Source organism: Zalophus californianus, chromosome 13 (assembly GCF_009762305.2).
Source record: "Zalophus californianus isolate mZalCal1 chromosome 13, mZalCal1.pri.v2, whole genome shotgun sequence".
Taxonomy (NCBI): Eukaryota; Metazoa; Chordata; class Mammalia; order Carnivora; family Otariidae; genus Zalophus; species Zalophus californianus.
The window spans coordinates 37,840,765-37,854,481 of NC_045607.1; the positions used below are offsets into that span (position 1 = coordinate 37,840,765).

The following is a 13,717-nucleotide window of genomic DNA, read 5'->3' on the forward strand; positions in this document are numbered from 1 at the left end:
TAAACTGAAGTCATCATAACAATCTCGACCCATAATTTGGAGGAATAGATAACTACCCTTGTGACCTTTAAACTTAAGTAAAATTTTATTTTTTTTAATTTTATTTGTCAGAGAGAGAGAGAGAGAGAGAGAGAGCGCGCGCATGAACAGGGGAGAGGGGCAGAGAGAGGGAGAAGCAGGCTCCCGGCTGAGCAGAGCCCAACATGGGGCTCAATCCCAGGACCCTGGGATCATGACCTGAGCTGAAAGCAGACGCTTAACTGAGCCACCCAGGTGCCCCAAAAGTATTAGATCTTTTAAATATGACCTTTCAAGCAAGGTGTTCTGTAGTCCTAAGCCCTGAATTTCTAACTCTTCCTCACTATTATTTCCCCATAACTAGATTAGCAGAGGTGGCCCAATTTGTTAGATGGCCTCCTTTATTTCACTTGTCTCCAACAAGACAGGTTCTTCTGGAACCTTAAACTAGGATCAGTAATGCTAAGTTGCAAAGATGAAGTAGAAGGTTTTATCACGATAGGTCGTAGTTATGTTGACAAATGCTCAAACTTTAAAGCTTTGGGGCGTGCGCTCTAGCACGTTCGCGTGCTCTCTCTCTCTCTCTCTCTCTCTCTCTCTCTCTCTCAAATTGATAAAATCTTTAAAAAAAACTTTAAAGCTTTGATTTAAATTACCATTTACAACTGCGTACATAACATCTCACATTTCTGTAAAGTTTGCACAAAGATTTTAAAGAAGATCATTCATAAAAGCTCTATGGTTACCAATGTCCTATACTTTCCCTTATTATAGCTATTCTTCATACAGTGCTTTGCCTACAATAGTACTCCATAAATACTACTAACACAAATCTCTGAAAAACAGGAATCAACATGCTACAAACAAAGTATTAACTAGGGCTCAAATCTTTCATTCAAAAAGAAACTATTTTATCAAATTTAAGACACCGATGCTGGCATTCAAAAAAATTTCATTAGAAGATTTCAATGGAAGGTTCTCTCACAACTAGGTCTCAAGTGCCACCTGGTTGATGGCAATTTTAAAACACATCCCAGGGGCGCCTGGGTGGCTCAGTTGGTTGGGCGACTGCCTTCGGCTCAGGTCACGATCCTGGATCGAGTCCCGCATCCGGCTCCCTGCTCGGCAGGGAGTCTGCTTCTCCCTCTGACCCTCCCCCCTCTCATGTGCTCTCTCTCTCTCTCTCTCTCATTCTGTCTCAAATAAATAAAATCTTTAAAAAAAAAATCCCAATTTCCAACAAGTTAAAAACTTAAAAAAAAAAAAGCATTTGGAATCAACTTAATAGGGTAAAAGAATATTCCATAGGGGCACCTGGGTGGCTCAGTCATTAAGCATCTGCCTTCAGCTCAGGTCATGATCTCAGGGTCCTGGGATCGAGCCCCCAACGGGCTCCCTGCTCTGCGGGGAGCCTGCTTCTCCCTCTCCCACTCCCCCTGCTTGTGTTCCCTCTCTCGCTGTCTTTCTCTGTCAAATAAAGTCTTAAAAAAAAAAAAAAGAATATTCTTTATACTGAGGTGCTATACTTTTGCCATGGGGGGGCGCAGTGGGGAACACGAAAACTGCATTTACAGTAGTGCCCCAAACCACTGGACATCAACTATGTTTCCATCAACTATGTTTCCATTTACATGTTCACTCAGCACTCAAGACAAGTTCAGCTTCCAGAAAAGGTTACAGCTAAAAGCTCTAAGAGGTATTCTCAAAGTGACTGAGGAAAAATTAAGAAATAAGATAGCTTTAATTGACAGAAAGAATCATTATATAATTGTTTAAAAAAAAGCACTACTTTCATAATTTTAAAGTTAAGTTGCCTATCCAAATCCTTTAAAACAGGAATTCTTTCTTTTTTTTAAAGATTTTATTTATTTATTTGAGAGAGAGAGAATGAGAGAGAGAGAGAGCACGAGAGGGAAGAGGGTCAGAGGGAGAAGCAGACTCCCCGCTGAGCAGGGAGCCCGATGTGGGACTCGATCCTGGGACTCCAGGATCATGACCTGAGCCAAAGGCAGTCGCTTAACCAACTGAGCCACCCAGGTGCCCTAAAACAGGAATTCTTAACCTGTCAGTTAACCCTCTGAAAATGTATACAAACTAGTTTATATGTGCCAATGTTTTCCCAAAGAAAATTGTTTCTCAAAAGGATCCATATAACAACAAGACTAAGAATCACTTTCTTAAAAACAATTGTTTCAACTATATCTTAAGAATCAGAGTCACAGGGGGGCGCCTGGGTGGCTCAGTTGGTTAAGCGACTGCCTTTGGCTCAGGTCATGATCCTGGAGTCCCAGGATCGAGTCCCACATCGGGCTCCCTGCTCAGCAGGGAGTCTGCTTCTCCCTCTGACCCTCTTCCCTCTCATTCTCTCTCTCAAATAAATAAATAAAATCTTTAAAAAAAAAAAAAAAGAATCAGAGTCACAGGGGCGCCTGGGTGGCTCAGTCATTAAGTGTCTGCCTTCAGCTCAGGTCATGGTCTCAGGGTCCTGGGATCGAGCCCCACATCGGGCTCCCTGCTCCGCGGGAGGCCTGCTTCTCCCTCTCCCACTCCCCCTGCTTGTGTTCCTGCTCTCGCTATCTCTCTCTGTCAAATAAATAAATAAAATCTTTAAAAAAAAAAAAAAAGAATCAGAGTCACAAAATGGAGTATGCTATTGCCAGGCCCAAAGGTTAAGTTTGGTAGGGTTTTGGTTGTTTTTGGGGGGTGGACCGGGGTGGGGGCAGAAAATAGATTCATTTATTCTAGAACAAATGAAAGTAATACATATCCATTATTTTTTAAAACTATTCAAGAGTTTCTATTTTTTCAAGAGTTTCTTTAATATAAATCAAACTGTTAAGTCTGATAAGCTTCAATTAAGGAAAACTTTTAGTATATAACAAATACTTTTCTAAATTAGAAGTCTGAAGTTTTCTAAAAATGGAAAAACCTTATTTCACTCTCACCAGATTACTGAATAAAATCAAAACTACGAAAAGTTACCTGTAATATTTTAAGTTTTCTGTATCATTTGAACTGTTATGTTATGAACATCATGCAACACTTTTTTTTTTTTAAGTAATCTCTCCACCCCACATGGGCCTCGAACTCACAACCCTGAGATCAAGCGTCACATGCTCTACCAACTACTGTGACAGCCAGGCACCCCTAGACACACTTTCTGATCTCTAGACTCATTGTTACCATGCTTTCAGATAAATAATGCAGGTGCTCCAAGGAGTTCTATACCAAAGCACCATACTGAATTATGATCACTAGCAGGAGTTGTTTGAAAAGATACTGCTTTTTAAATGAATGGGGTGAACTTAAGTCATCATTAACTGCTCACTTGATCAACAATTTATTCATCCAATAACATCATAAAATTCCAACTTGCTCCACAGTAGCAAAATTAAGTTCAGAGGCGTTCTCTTTTCCAAGCCATCTCCTACTTTGTGTTTTGTAATGATTGATCCCTAGAGGAAAAAGTAGAAGCAGCAAAGACGTTCACTCGCTAAGACTAAGAGATCAAGAAACTGGACAAAAAGATGGTATAATATCCAGAAAAACAGGCACAAGAAACTACCTTTACCCATCATACATGCCACCCCGAAACCCGAGAGCTAAGAAACACACAACTCAAGATATTTTTTTTGAGATATTTAAAAAACAAAAGATGAATTGAAAAAAATTTGTGAAATACAAGTCTCACCAGTCACAACAGATGCCATAGTTAGACTGGAGCCAATTATATCATGGTGAAAAAGATCAATAAAAAGCCTATTAATATGTAAAAGTAAAGGAGTCACACTATGAAAAATGTAAAGAATGATTGGCTGTCCCACTGCCTTCAGAAACTATTATGTAAAATAGAGAAAAGAATTTAACTTGAAAATAAATTATACTAAATGTTCAAGAACTATCATTTGATATGGGAGAATAGTGGTTGAAAAAGGTCTGTGCCAACTTTTAACTGCAGCTGTAGTGGAACACACTAAAAGCCTTGTTTTATGACAAAAGCAGTGAAATAAAAAACAATGGCTTTAGACTTATCACCAGTGTTAACTGCTCATGACCATAAATTTGCCTTTTTCCAACAAAAGACTTTTGGGATAAAAGGCCATATGATAAGGAATAAAACAAGACTGACAGAATTCTCAAATACTAAAACATAAAACCTAAGAATTTTCATACATTTTTAAATGTCACAATTAAAGGTAGAAATATTGGGGTGCCTGGGCGGCTTAGTTGGTTACGCATCTGCCTTTGGCTCGGGTCATGATCTCAGGGTCCTGGCATTGAGCCCTGCGTTGGTCTCCCTGCTCAGCGGGGTGTCTGCTTCTCCCTCTCTCTTCCCCTCCCCACCGCTTGTGCTCGTGCTCACGCGCTCTCTCTCAAATAAAATCTTTAAAAGATAAAATAAAGGTAAAAAGATTAAGAAATCTAACATATACAATGAAATTCAACCATTCTTTCTTAGTAGGACTGAAATTACAAAGCATTTAACTGAAATCAATGTTTGCCACAGTAGAGAATCCTCTTCCCATACTACCTGTTTCAAACTGAGAGGATTCTCCAGTCCTTTTCCTGCTACTTAAGCAAAAATACTACAATTTGCAACCCATTATTTCCTTTCACATAACTTTTTTTAAAACACTGAAGTGGAGATTATTCTAATTAGTACCCATTCACCTTGACTCTCAATTGTCCCAAACAATGACATTTTATGGAAATTAAACTTTACGTCACTAAAGTTAGCCGGTAGACACAGCAATACTTTCTCCAATTTGTCACTAACAACTTGTACGTTAACATCTGCATCTAAAAGGTGCAGTGTATGGTGACCACGAGAGATTAAGCATATAGTTGGTAAGAGAACTGCTCTTACACAGTATTCTAAAAATGTGCTTTTATTAGGCATTCACTGACTATCACAGGAATAAATATTAAACATCCCCCATCAATTCTTCACATTTTCTACAAAGTTGACCCAATTTCAAAGCTGACACTGACGGTTCTACCTTTAGAAAGATAGAAAAACAAAACTGGGTAGTCCTAAAAATGTACATCATAACTACATGACTAAGATACTCATTTAAAACTTATGCCAAGATAGCCCCTCCCTTCAAAACAAACTAAGATTGACTCACTGCTCTATTTTACTTACTTTTGGAAATAAAATTAAATGGATTCCCTAGCACTAATTTCCTGTCTCTGCCTCCACCATTTAAAACACTGCACCTTCAATCTATGATTCGTCCTTACAAAAATGGTAAAATAAAAACAAAAACAAACTCTCGATATCGCCAAGTTATCTTAAAATTTTTTAAAAAAAGAAATGGAGTAAAAAAAAAAGAAAACCACTGGATTCAAGAATGATAATAACCACTGTTCAAAACCCTCTCACCTCAGATGATACTTTTCATCTGTAAGACCACCCCATTTGCTAGAGCTAACCTGAGTAAAACGTTTCACTTCTGTCTCCCTGAAGTGGGAAACTATCAATCTCCCTACATAACATGTTCCACTGTCTGCAGATATTTCTACATGTAGGGGGGGAAAAAGCCAGCAAAGTTGGTGGCAGGGTGAGGACAAAGGGCATTTTGAAATACCACTGAAGTAAACAGAGAATGAGAACAGAAAGGGGGCTAAATTAGCGTTCCCTCAAGTGGAGAAAGGCAAGGAAACGCAGGCACCCTTGTTTACCACTCCTAGGGTCCTATTCATTACCGCCCGCTGGAATGCGAAGTTGGAACCACCACCACGCAAGAAGCCCATCAAATCCTCAAAGTGTCAGGTCACTGGGCAGCCTCTGGAATGACAGGCTAATACCCTTCCCCCACCCTCAGCCCCCAAAAAAGAAAGATCCAATCCACTAAGTGCAGGTCACTCTGCCCTCTGGGGCAGTTCCAGCCGGCGCGGGGATGGTTCTGAGGGGAAGATGAGAAAGGAAAGACCACCTTTCTTCCCACACACCCTCAGCTGGGGGAAACAAAACAAAGACAGCCCTCCTCCGCCGGTAGCCACTACCGTAGCCAGAGAGACTTTCCTATTTCCCGGTGCAGTCTGGCCTCCAGCCCCCGCCCCCATGACAAAGAAAAGGCACTTGGTGAGCAAGGCCTTCCTGCTTCCACGGATGGGGGGAGGGGGCTGCCGAGGTGAGGAGCCCCCTCTACACACTCGCGCTCACACTCTTGGCCCCGCAAACGGCGGGGAGCGGAGGCCTCCGCCTGGGGAAGCCTGGTCTGGGAGGGGGTAGGGGTACCTTGAAGTAGCCGCCTTCGTAGAGGGTGTTGGGGGGTCCGAAGATGGCAACCTCCCAGTTGTAGAGGTCGGACTCATCCACCAGGGTGATCCGGAAGCCCTCCACCGGCTCCTCCTGCAGGGATTTCAGCTCGAGCATCAGGGCTTTCTGCGAGCTGGTCATCTGCTGCTGGGCCATCGCGGCGGCGGCGGCGGCGCCGGGCCGGAGCCCCAGTCCTCTCGCACCGGCCGGGCCGGACGAGGCCCCTCCCCTCCGCTCGCCCTCCGCCGGGCCGCACCGGGCCTCTGTCTTTACACACCCGGCGGGCCGGACCAGGCCCCAGACGGCCCGTGGGCCAGCCCGGGTCCTCCTTCACACACGACGCGGGCCGGGCCGGGCCCTTTTCCTCACACTCGGGCCAGGTGGGGGGAGGGGCTGAGGGAGTTAGGGGAATTCGCTCCCGGTCCCGGGCCTCCCCCCCCCCGGAGGGGGCCTCAACTTGACGGGGGGGGGGGGGAGAGGGGGTGGAAGCGGAGGAGGGCGACGAAGGGCCGGCGATGGTGAGGGGAGGGGGCCGAGCCGGCCCGGGAGCGCCGCGCTCGCTCGCCCTCTCGTTCTCCTCAGGGGCTGCCGGGGCCGAAGGGCGCGCGGGGCGGGAGGGTGAGGGGCGCGCGGCGCGCGGGGGTCTCGCGGCGGTGGCGGTGGCGGTGGCGGCGGCGGCGGCTGCGCGGGGGGAGGGGCGACGACGGAGGAGGAGGAGAAGAGCGAGAGCGCCTCGCGCCGCGGGAGCGACGGAGCCAAGAAGAAGAAGGGAGGGAGAGAGGGAGGAGGGGCGCGCGCCGGGAGGGAGGGCGGCTCTCGGAGGCGGGCGGCCAGACGCGCGTGCGCACGCCCCTCCCTCCCCCGCCCTCCTCTCCTTCCCCCGCCCTCCTCTCACTTCCCCGCCTCCTTTCCGCCACCCGGCGCGGTGGCGGCGCTTTGTGACGCCGACGCGTGTCCCCCGCCCTTAAAGGGCCAAGCTGCTGTGGGGGCCGAGGGCAGCCACAGGGGCTACCCTTGGCCCCAAAATGACGGTTGTGCGGCTGAACGTCGCGGTTGCTTGGGAGCTCCCGGGAAGGGACCGCTGGTCCTAGAGCTGTCAGCGCCTTCCCTTCCTCTCCCTATGTGTGGGTGTCCACAGGCTTCCACAGCCATCCTCCGTCGAACCCTGGTCCTCTGCAGACCCCTCCCCGTGACACAAAGTCCGCCGTCCCTGCACTCAGTAGGTGCTTGACAAGAATATGCTGAGTTTATGAGTCTTATCGTGGGAACAAGTGTCCCGACATTCCTTGTGCAGGGCCCTCAAGCCCCGTGTGTTCTTGGCAGTGTGTCACCCACAGGGGTGGGGTGGGGTGGGGTGGGGGAGATGATTCCTATCCGAGAAATGGGGAAGGCAGATGGGCCATCTTCTACTTCTCTTCTTAACTACAAAGAGGAAGTTGTGGGAAATAAAGAGGGAAGTAGTAACGCAGACTAAACCTGGGTTCCTGGCCCTTCCCTGTGATTTGGGGCAAGTGCTCTGGCTATCCCTCAGTTATTTGTAAAATGAAGTACTATCGGGGCACCTGGCTGGCTCAGTCCGTGAGCATGCGACCCTTGATCTCGGGGTTGTGAGTTCAAGCCCTACCCTGTGTGTAGAGATTACTTAAAAATAAAATCTTAAAAAAAAAAAAAAAATACTATGGTTGAACTTTGACCCCCTATAGATCCTTTCAGCTTGAAGGTCCGACCTGGAACCGAGGGACTTTTAAGATAATCATAACTGAAGTGAGATGCAGAGACAGTCTTTTTTTTTTTTTAACGATTTTATTTGTTTATTTGACAGAGACAGTGAGAGCAGGAACACAAGCAGGGGGAGTGGGAGAGGGAGAAGCAGGCTTCCCGCTGAGCAGGGAGCCCGATGTGGGACTCGATCCCAGGACCCTGGGATCATGACCTGAGCCGAAGGCAGACGCTTAACGACTGAGCCACCCAGGCGCCCACGGAGACAGTCTTAAATCCTCATGATTTAGAATAACCCATTCTCTTGGAAAGGCATGTCCTGTGGCAACTGCTGAAACGTTTCCTAGAAAAGTGAGGATACTATCAGAGTTCCACACATTTAGAATTTTGAGATCAAAAAGATCCTAAGTTCCAACCCTGGCTCCACCATTTACATTATCCATTCCTTATTCATCAGCTTCTGTAATAAAGGGTTAATTACACCTAACTTAAACTATTGTAAATATTAAATGAGATCATCTATATACAGCATTTGACACAATGACTAGCACATGGTAAATGATCCATAAATAGGAACTTTAAAGAAAAAAAAATTGAAGGCATAGCTGTGTTCTGGCTACCACCCCCTCAACCATTCTGACTTCCCTTCCTCTACCATTCAATTTAGGGACAAGAAGATTGCTGACCTGGAAACGTGGGAGATGATGTTGACACCTTTAATAACAAGGATGTGAGTAGACAAATAGGCAGAAAGTTCATCTTCAAAGAATTTCACCCTCATTAACTCATCACAGTCCCACCCTGCCCCAGAAGATGGTAGATCCCTAGCCTAACCCACTGTAACATACACCTGACAACCAGACCAGAAGCTGCTCACTGAGTTTAAATAAACTCATAAAGTCATAGTAAATATCTGCAATGACCATGGCCCTAAGGTAGATGGCTAACAAACATATATCTGTCTAGAGGGCTCATAGCCTAATGTGAAAATGAGGTGTGTACTAAGGTTCTCCATTCTCAGGTCAGAGGAAGTCTAGAATTTGTCTCATGCCTTTTTATCCTAGCAGGTAAGACATCGTTTATTAGCAGGTTGCAACTGTGTCTTATTCAGGCCTGGATCTGCAGCAACCAGCACATTGTTTGACACAAAGTAGACACTAAGTAATTATTCTCATGGGCTTACAGCCAAGAGCAGGAAAACAATCAGTAACAACAACAAATTGAACCCCACCCTCCACCCCCATGTCTAATAGGACCTCTCAGACACACAGTAGGTGCTCAAGATTATAAATTCCATAAGGATGACAGGTCTTGTTTACACAAGCTTCTTGTTTATATACAAGCTACTACGATGTTTGGCACGTTGTAGGTACTCAAAATATACTTGTCAAAAGAATGAATGGCAGAAACGGCTTCCTACAGCTTTCCCATAGTGTGGGAAAGGTAAAATGACAGGTAAAATGACTTGACTGATTGGTGCCCTCTGGTGGTAAAGGAAACAGGCCACTTACCCTCAGTCTCTACCGCATCACCTGGTACTCTTCAACCAGGGCTCTTTTTTTTTTAAGATTTTTATTTGAGAGGCGGCGGGGGGGGAGGGGAGCACACAGCAGGGGGAGCGGCAGAGGGAGAGGGAGAAGCAGTCTCCCCTCTGAGCAAGGAAGCCCGACGTAGGGCTCGATCCCAAAACCCTGAAGCAGACGTTTAACCAACTGAGCCACCTAGGCGCCCCTCAACCAGGGCTCTTCTGAAGAATTGATTCTTTCTTCCAAAGAGAAAAGATATGGAAATCTTGAAAGATAAATGAGAGGGCGCCTGGGTGGCTCAGTCGTTAAGCGTCTGCCTTCGGCTCAGGTCGTGATCCCAGGGTCCTGGGATTGAGCCCCACATCGGGCTCCCTGCTCTGTGGGGAAGCCTGCTTCTCCCTCTCCTACTCCCCCTGCTCGTGTTCCCTCTCTCGCTATCTCTCTCTCTGTCAAATAAATAAAATCTTTTTGTTTTTTTAAAGAAAGATAAATGAGAAATAGGAGTGTTTGTTTTAGAGAGGTTAATTCTGACCTTCTAGAATGACTCCTTTTAGGGGACAAACATTTTTTTTTCATTCTGTGTATGTTAACACATGTAAGTCAACTAGTGCTCTTAAGGAGCCACAATCTTTCTTTAATAATAATAGCTAACATTTGTTGTGCATCAGTATGTGACAGGCCCTTTACAAGCAGTATCCTGTTTAAATGTCAAAAAATGCATGACATCCATACTAGAGTATCTGTTTTCCTGAGTATAAGATTTATTTCTGTTTGTTTGTTTATTTATTTATTTGAGAGAGAAACAGCATGAGGGGAGGGGGTGAGAGGGAGAAGCAGGCTCCCCACTCAGCCAGGAGCCCGATGTGGGACTCGATCCCAGGACTCCGGGATCATGACCTGAGCCAAAGGCTCAGGCGCCCTGAGTACTATAAGATTTAGAAAGGTTAAGAAAGTTACCAAGGTGGGCGCCTGGGTGGCGCAGTCGTTAAGCGTCTGCCTTCGGCTCAGGTCGTGATCCCGGGGTCCTGGGATCGAGCCCCACATCGAGCCCCACATCGGGCTCCCTGCTCAGCGGGAAGCCTGCTTCTCCCTCTCCCACTCCCCCTGCTTGTGTTCCTGCTCTCGCTGTCTCTCTCTGTCAAATAAATAAATAAAATCTTAAAAAAAAAAAAAAGAAAGAAAGAAAGTTACCAAGGTCACCCAGTGGGTAAATGTTAGAACCTGGAGTTGAATCTTGGGCATCCCACTTAAGCATGACTGCTCTTAATCGAAGTACTGTAATATTCCTAATCTAACATGCCCATAGCAATCCATGCATATCATATCATCTCCAATGCTATACTGCAATTATTTGTTTACATCTTTCTCCCAGACTCTGAGGTACTCTTAAGAAAGAGCCATTCATTCATTCAACAAATATTTATTGAGTGCCTGCTATGTGACAGGCCCTATGCTAAATGTCAAGGATACAGTAGTGAATGAGATGGAAATGATTTAGTCATGCCCTCGTGGAGCTTACATTCTAGTGGCTGAGACTGAATCACACAAAAACAAGTAACTACTAGATAAATAATATCATTGCAAGTTTTGGTGAATACTAGGGGAGGTGATTAAAGTAGGGCCTAAAACTGAAAATGTTGGGGTGGATGCAATTTTTTTAAAAAGATTTTATTTTACTTATTTATTGGGGGGGCATAGGGAGACAGCAGGCTCCACGCCCAGCATGGAGCCCATCACAGGGCTCGATCTCACAACCCTGAGATCATGACCTGAGCCAAAATCAAGAGTTGGATATTTAACCAACTGAGCTACCCAGGTGTCCATTAAGATTTTATTTTTAGGGTGCCTGGATGGCTCAGTTGGTTAAGCGACTGCCTTCAGCTCAGGTCACAATCCTGGAGTCCCAGGATCGAGTCCCACATCGAGTCCCACATCGGGCTCCCTGCTCAGCAGGGAGTCTGCTTCTCCTTCTGACCCTCCTCCCTCTCGTGCTCTCTATCTCTCATTCTCTCTCTCTCAAATAAATAAAATCTAAAAAAAAAAGATTTTATTTTTAAGTAATCACTACACCCAATGTCAGCTCAAACTCACAACCCCCAAGATCAAGAGTCCCCAGCTCTACCAACTGAGCAACCAGATGAGCCAGGGGTGAATGCAAATTTTAAATGGAGACAAGACAAAGGCAGAATAAACCTCTTTGAGGTTGCATTTAAAGAAATGGGGGGGGAGCACCTGGGTGGCTCAGTCGTTAAGCGGCTGCCTTCGCCTCAGGTCATGATCCCAGGGTCCTGGGATTGAGCCCTACATTGGGCTCTCTGCTCAGTGGGAAGCCTGGTTCTCCCTCTCCCACTCCTCCTGCTTGTGTTCCCTCTCTCTCTGTCTCTCTGTCAAAATAAATAAATAAAATCTTAAAAAAAAAAAAAAAAAGAATGAATACAGGGGCCAATGGCCTCCATGTGCCCACCCTCTGCCCCAGATGGTGGATTATACAGAAATTATGCGGCTGTGGGGAGGGGGGCGCGGGGGGGGTCCACGCTTCCCTTCCCCCAGGCCCACCTGTCATGGAGAACACGGAGTCCTAGTGTATTTTTCTTTGTGTGTTTGTTTAAGAAAAAGTCTCAAATCAATAGAGTGAGTTTGTTTGGTTGGTTTTGTATTTTTCTTTTTTTAAATGAATCAATAGCAACATCCAATTCTCCAAGGGCTCCCTCCTCTTGCACCTGAGGTGGTGGCAAGCAGGATCCTGGGGCTGAGACTGCAGCTCAGGGCAAAGCAGGGCCAGATATGGGTTTCCAGCCTTGCTTGGCCTCAGGGCCAGCAACCGGATCCTGGGGCAACCCATCTGGTCTCTTGAATAAAGGTCAAAGCTGGATTTAAAAAAAAAATTGAATAGAGGGACCAACCTGTAAAATGTGAAGGCAAGAACATAATTCCAGGTTTCTGGCTTGTGATCATCATGTCTTATTTATCTATCCTTGACACTGAACACAGTGCTTGCCATTTCTTAAGTGTCATCCAGTGTGGAACGAGTGGTTGACTTATCCCTCAGCTCTCTGATTTTCCTCAGTGCTTCATCAGACTTCAACAGAGCTGCTTCTTCTTCTCAGTCAATGCAAACTCAAATTATGCTTCAAGACTTAGCACAGACCCATCTCTTTTACAGTGTGCCAGGAAACCTTCCTTAGCAATCAAAACATTCTTTAGCCATAAAGAAGGAAATCCTGCCGTTTGTGACAACATTGATGAACACTGAGAGAATTATGCTAAGTGAAATAAGTCAGATAAAGACAAATGCTGTATGATCTCATTTATATGTGAAATCTAAAAAAGCCAAACTTGTAGAAACAGAGTAGACTGTGGCTGCCAGGAGCTAAAGGTAGGAGAAATGGGGAGATTTTGGTTACAGGATATAAACTTCCAGTTGTAAGAGGAATAAGTTCTGGGGATCCAATGTACAGCATGGTGACTATAGTTAACAATACTGTGTTGTGTACTTGAAAATTGCTAAAAGAATAGACCTTAAATGTTCTTACCATAACAACAACAAATAGTAATTATGTGAGGTGAAAGATGTGTTAAATGTGTTAACTAACTAAAGGGGCAACCCTGTCAGGGACCCCTTTCATTCTTGAGAGCTTTTTCTGTATCTTCACTTTAAATAAACTTCTCGCTTACTCAAAAAAAAAAAAAATGTGTTAACTAACCTTACTGTGGTAATCATTTTGCAACATATACATATAACAAATTATCACATTGTATACCTTAAACTTAAGGTTATCCAACAATTATATCTCAATTAAGCTGGGAGGGGGTGGGGTGGGGTGGGGGGAATCAAAACACTGAGCAAAAAGAGCAGCAAGTTCAAAGGCCCAGAACAAAAAAGCAGGATAAGTAAGGGAACTCCAAGTAGTTCAATATGGCTGGGTCATAAAATTTGACAGAAACAATGGTAAGAGACAAGACTGGAAGGTTTGCAGTAGCTACATTCATTCATTCAGTAAACATTTATTGAGTATTTACAGTGTGCTAGGCATTGGCTATGTAGACCTGGTCCTTGTTCTCATGAATTTATAGTCAAGGACAAATAGACAATTGATAAACAATCAAAACCTATTTTAAAAAAAGAAAATAAATGGGATCATTGGATAAGGAAAAACATATTTCAGATTAGATGGTCAGGGAAAGCCTA

At 45.0% G+C, this 13,717-nt stretch overlaps 1 protein-coding gene across 1 annotated transcript in view; it reads right to left on the reverse strand.

Annotated features, from left to right (window-relative positions):
* UBE2R2 (ubiquitin conjugating enzyme E2 R2) overlaps positions 1-7,077 on the reverse strand; it is a 113,291-nt gene extending 106,214 nt beyond the window's left edge. The window contains exon 1 of the mRNA XM_027616641.2: positions 6,263-7,077. Within this exon, the coding sequence (XP_027472442.1) occupies positions 6,263-6,439 (177 nt within the window). The 5' untranslated portion in view covers positions 6,440-7,077. The remainder of the gene's footprint in view (positions 1-6,262) is intronic.
* Positions 7,078-13,717: the final 6,640 nt, after the last annotated feature.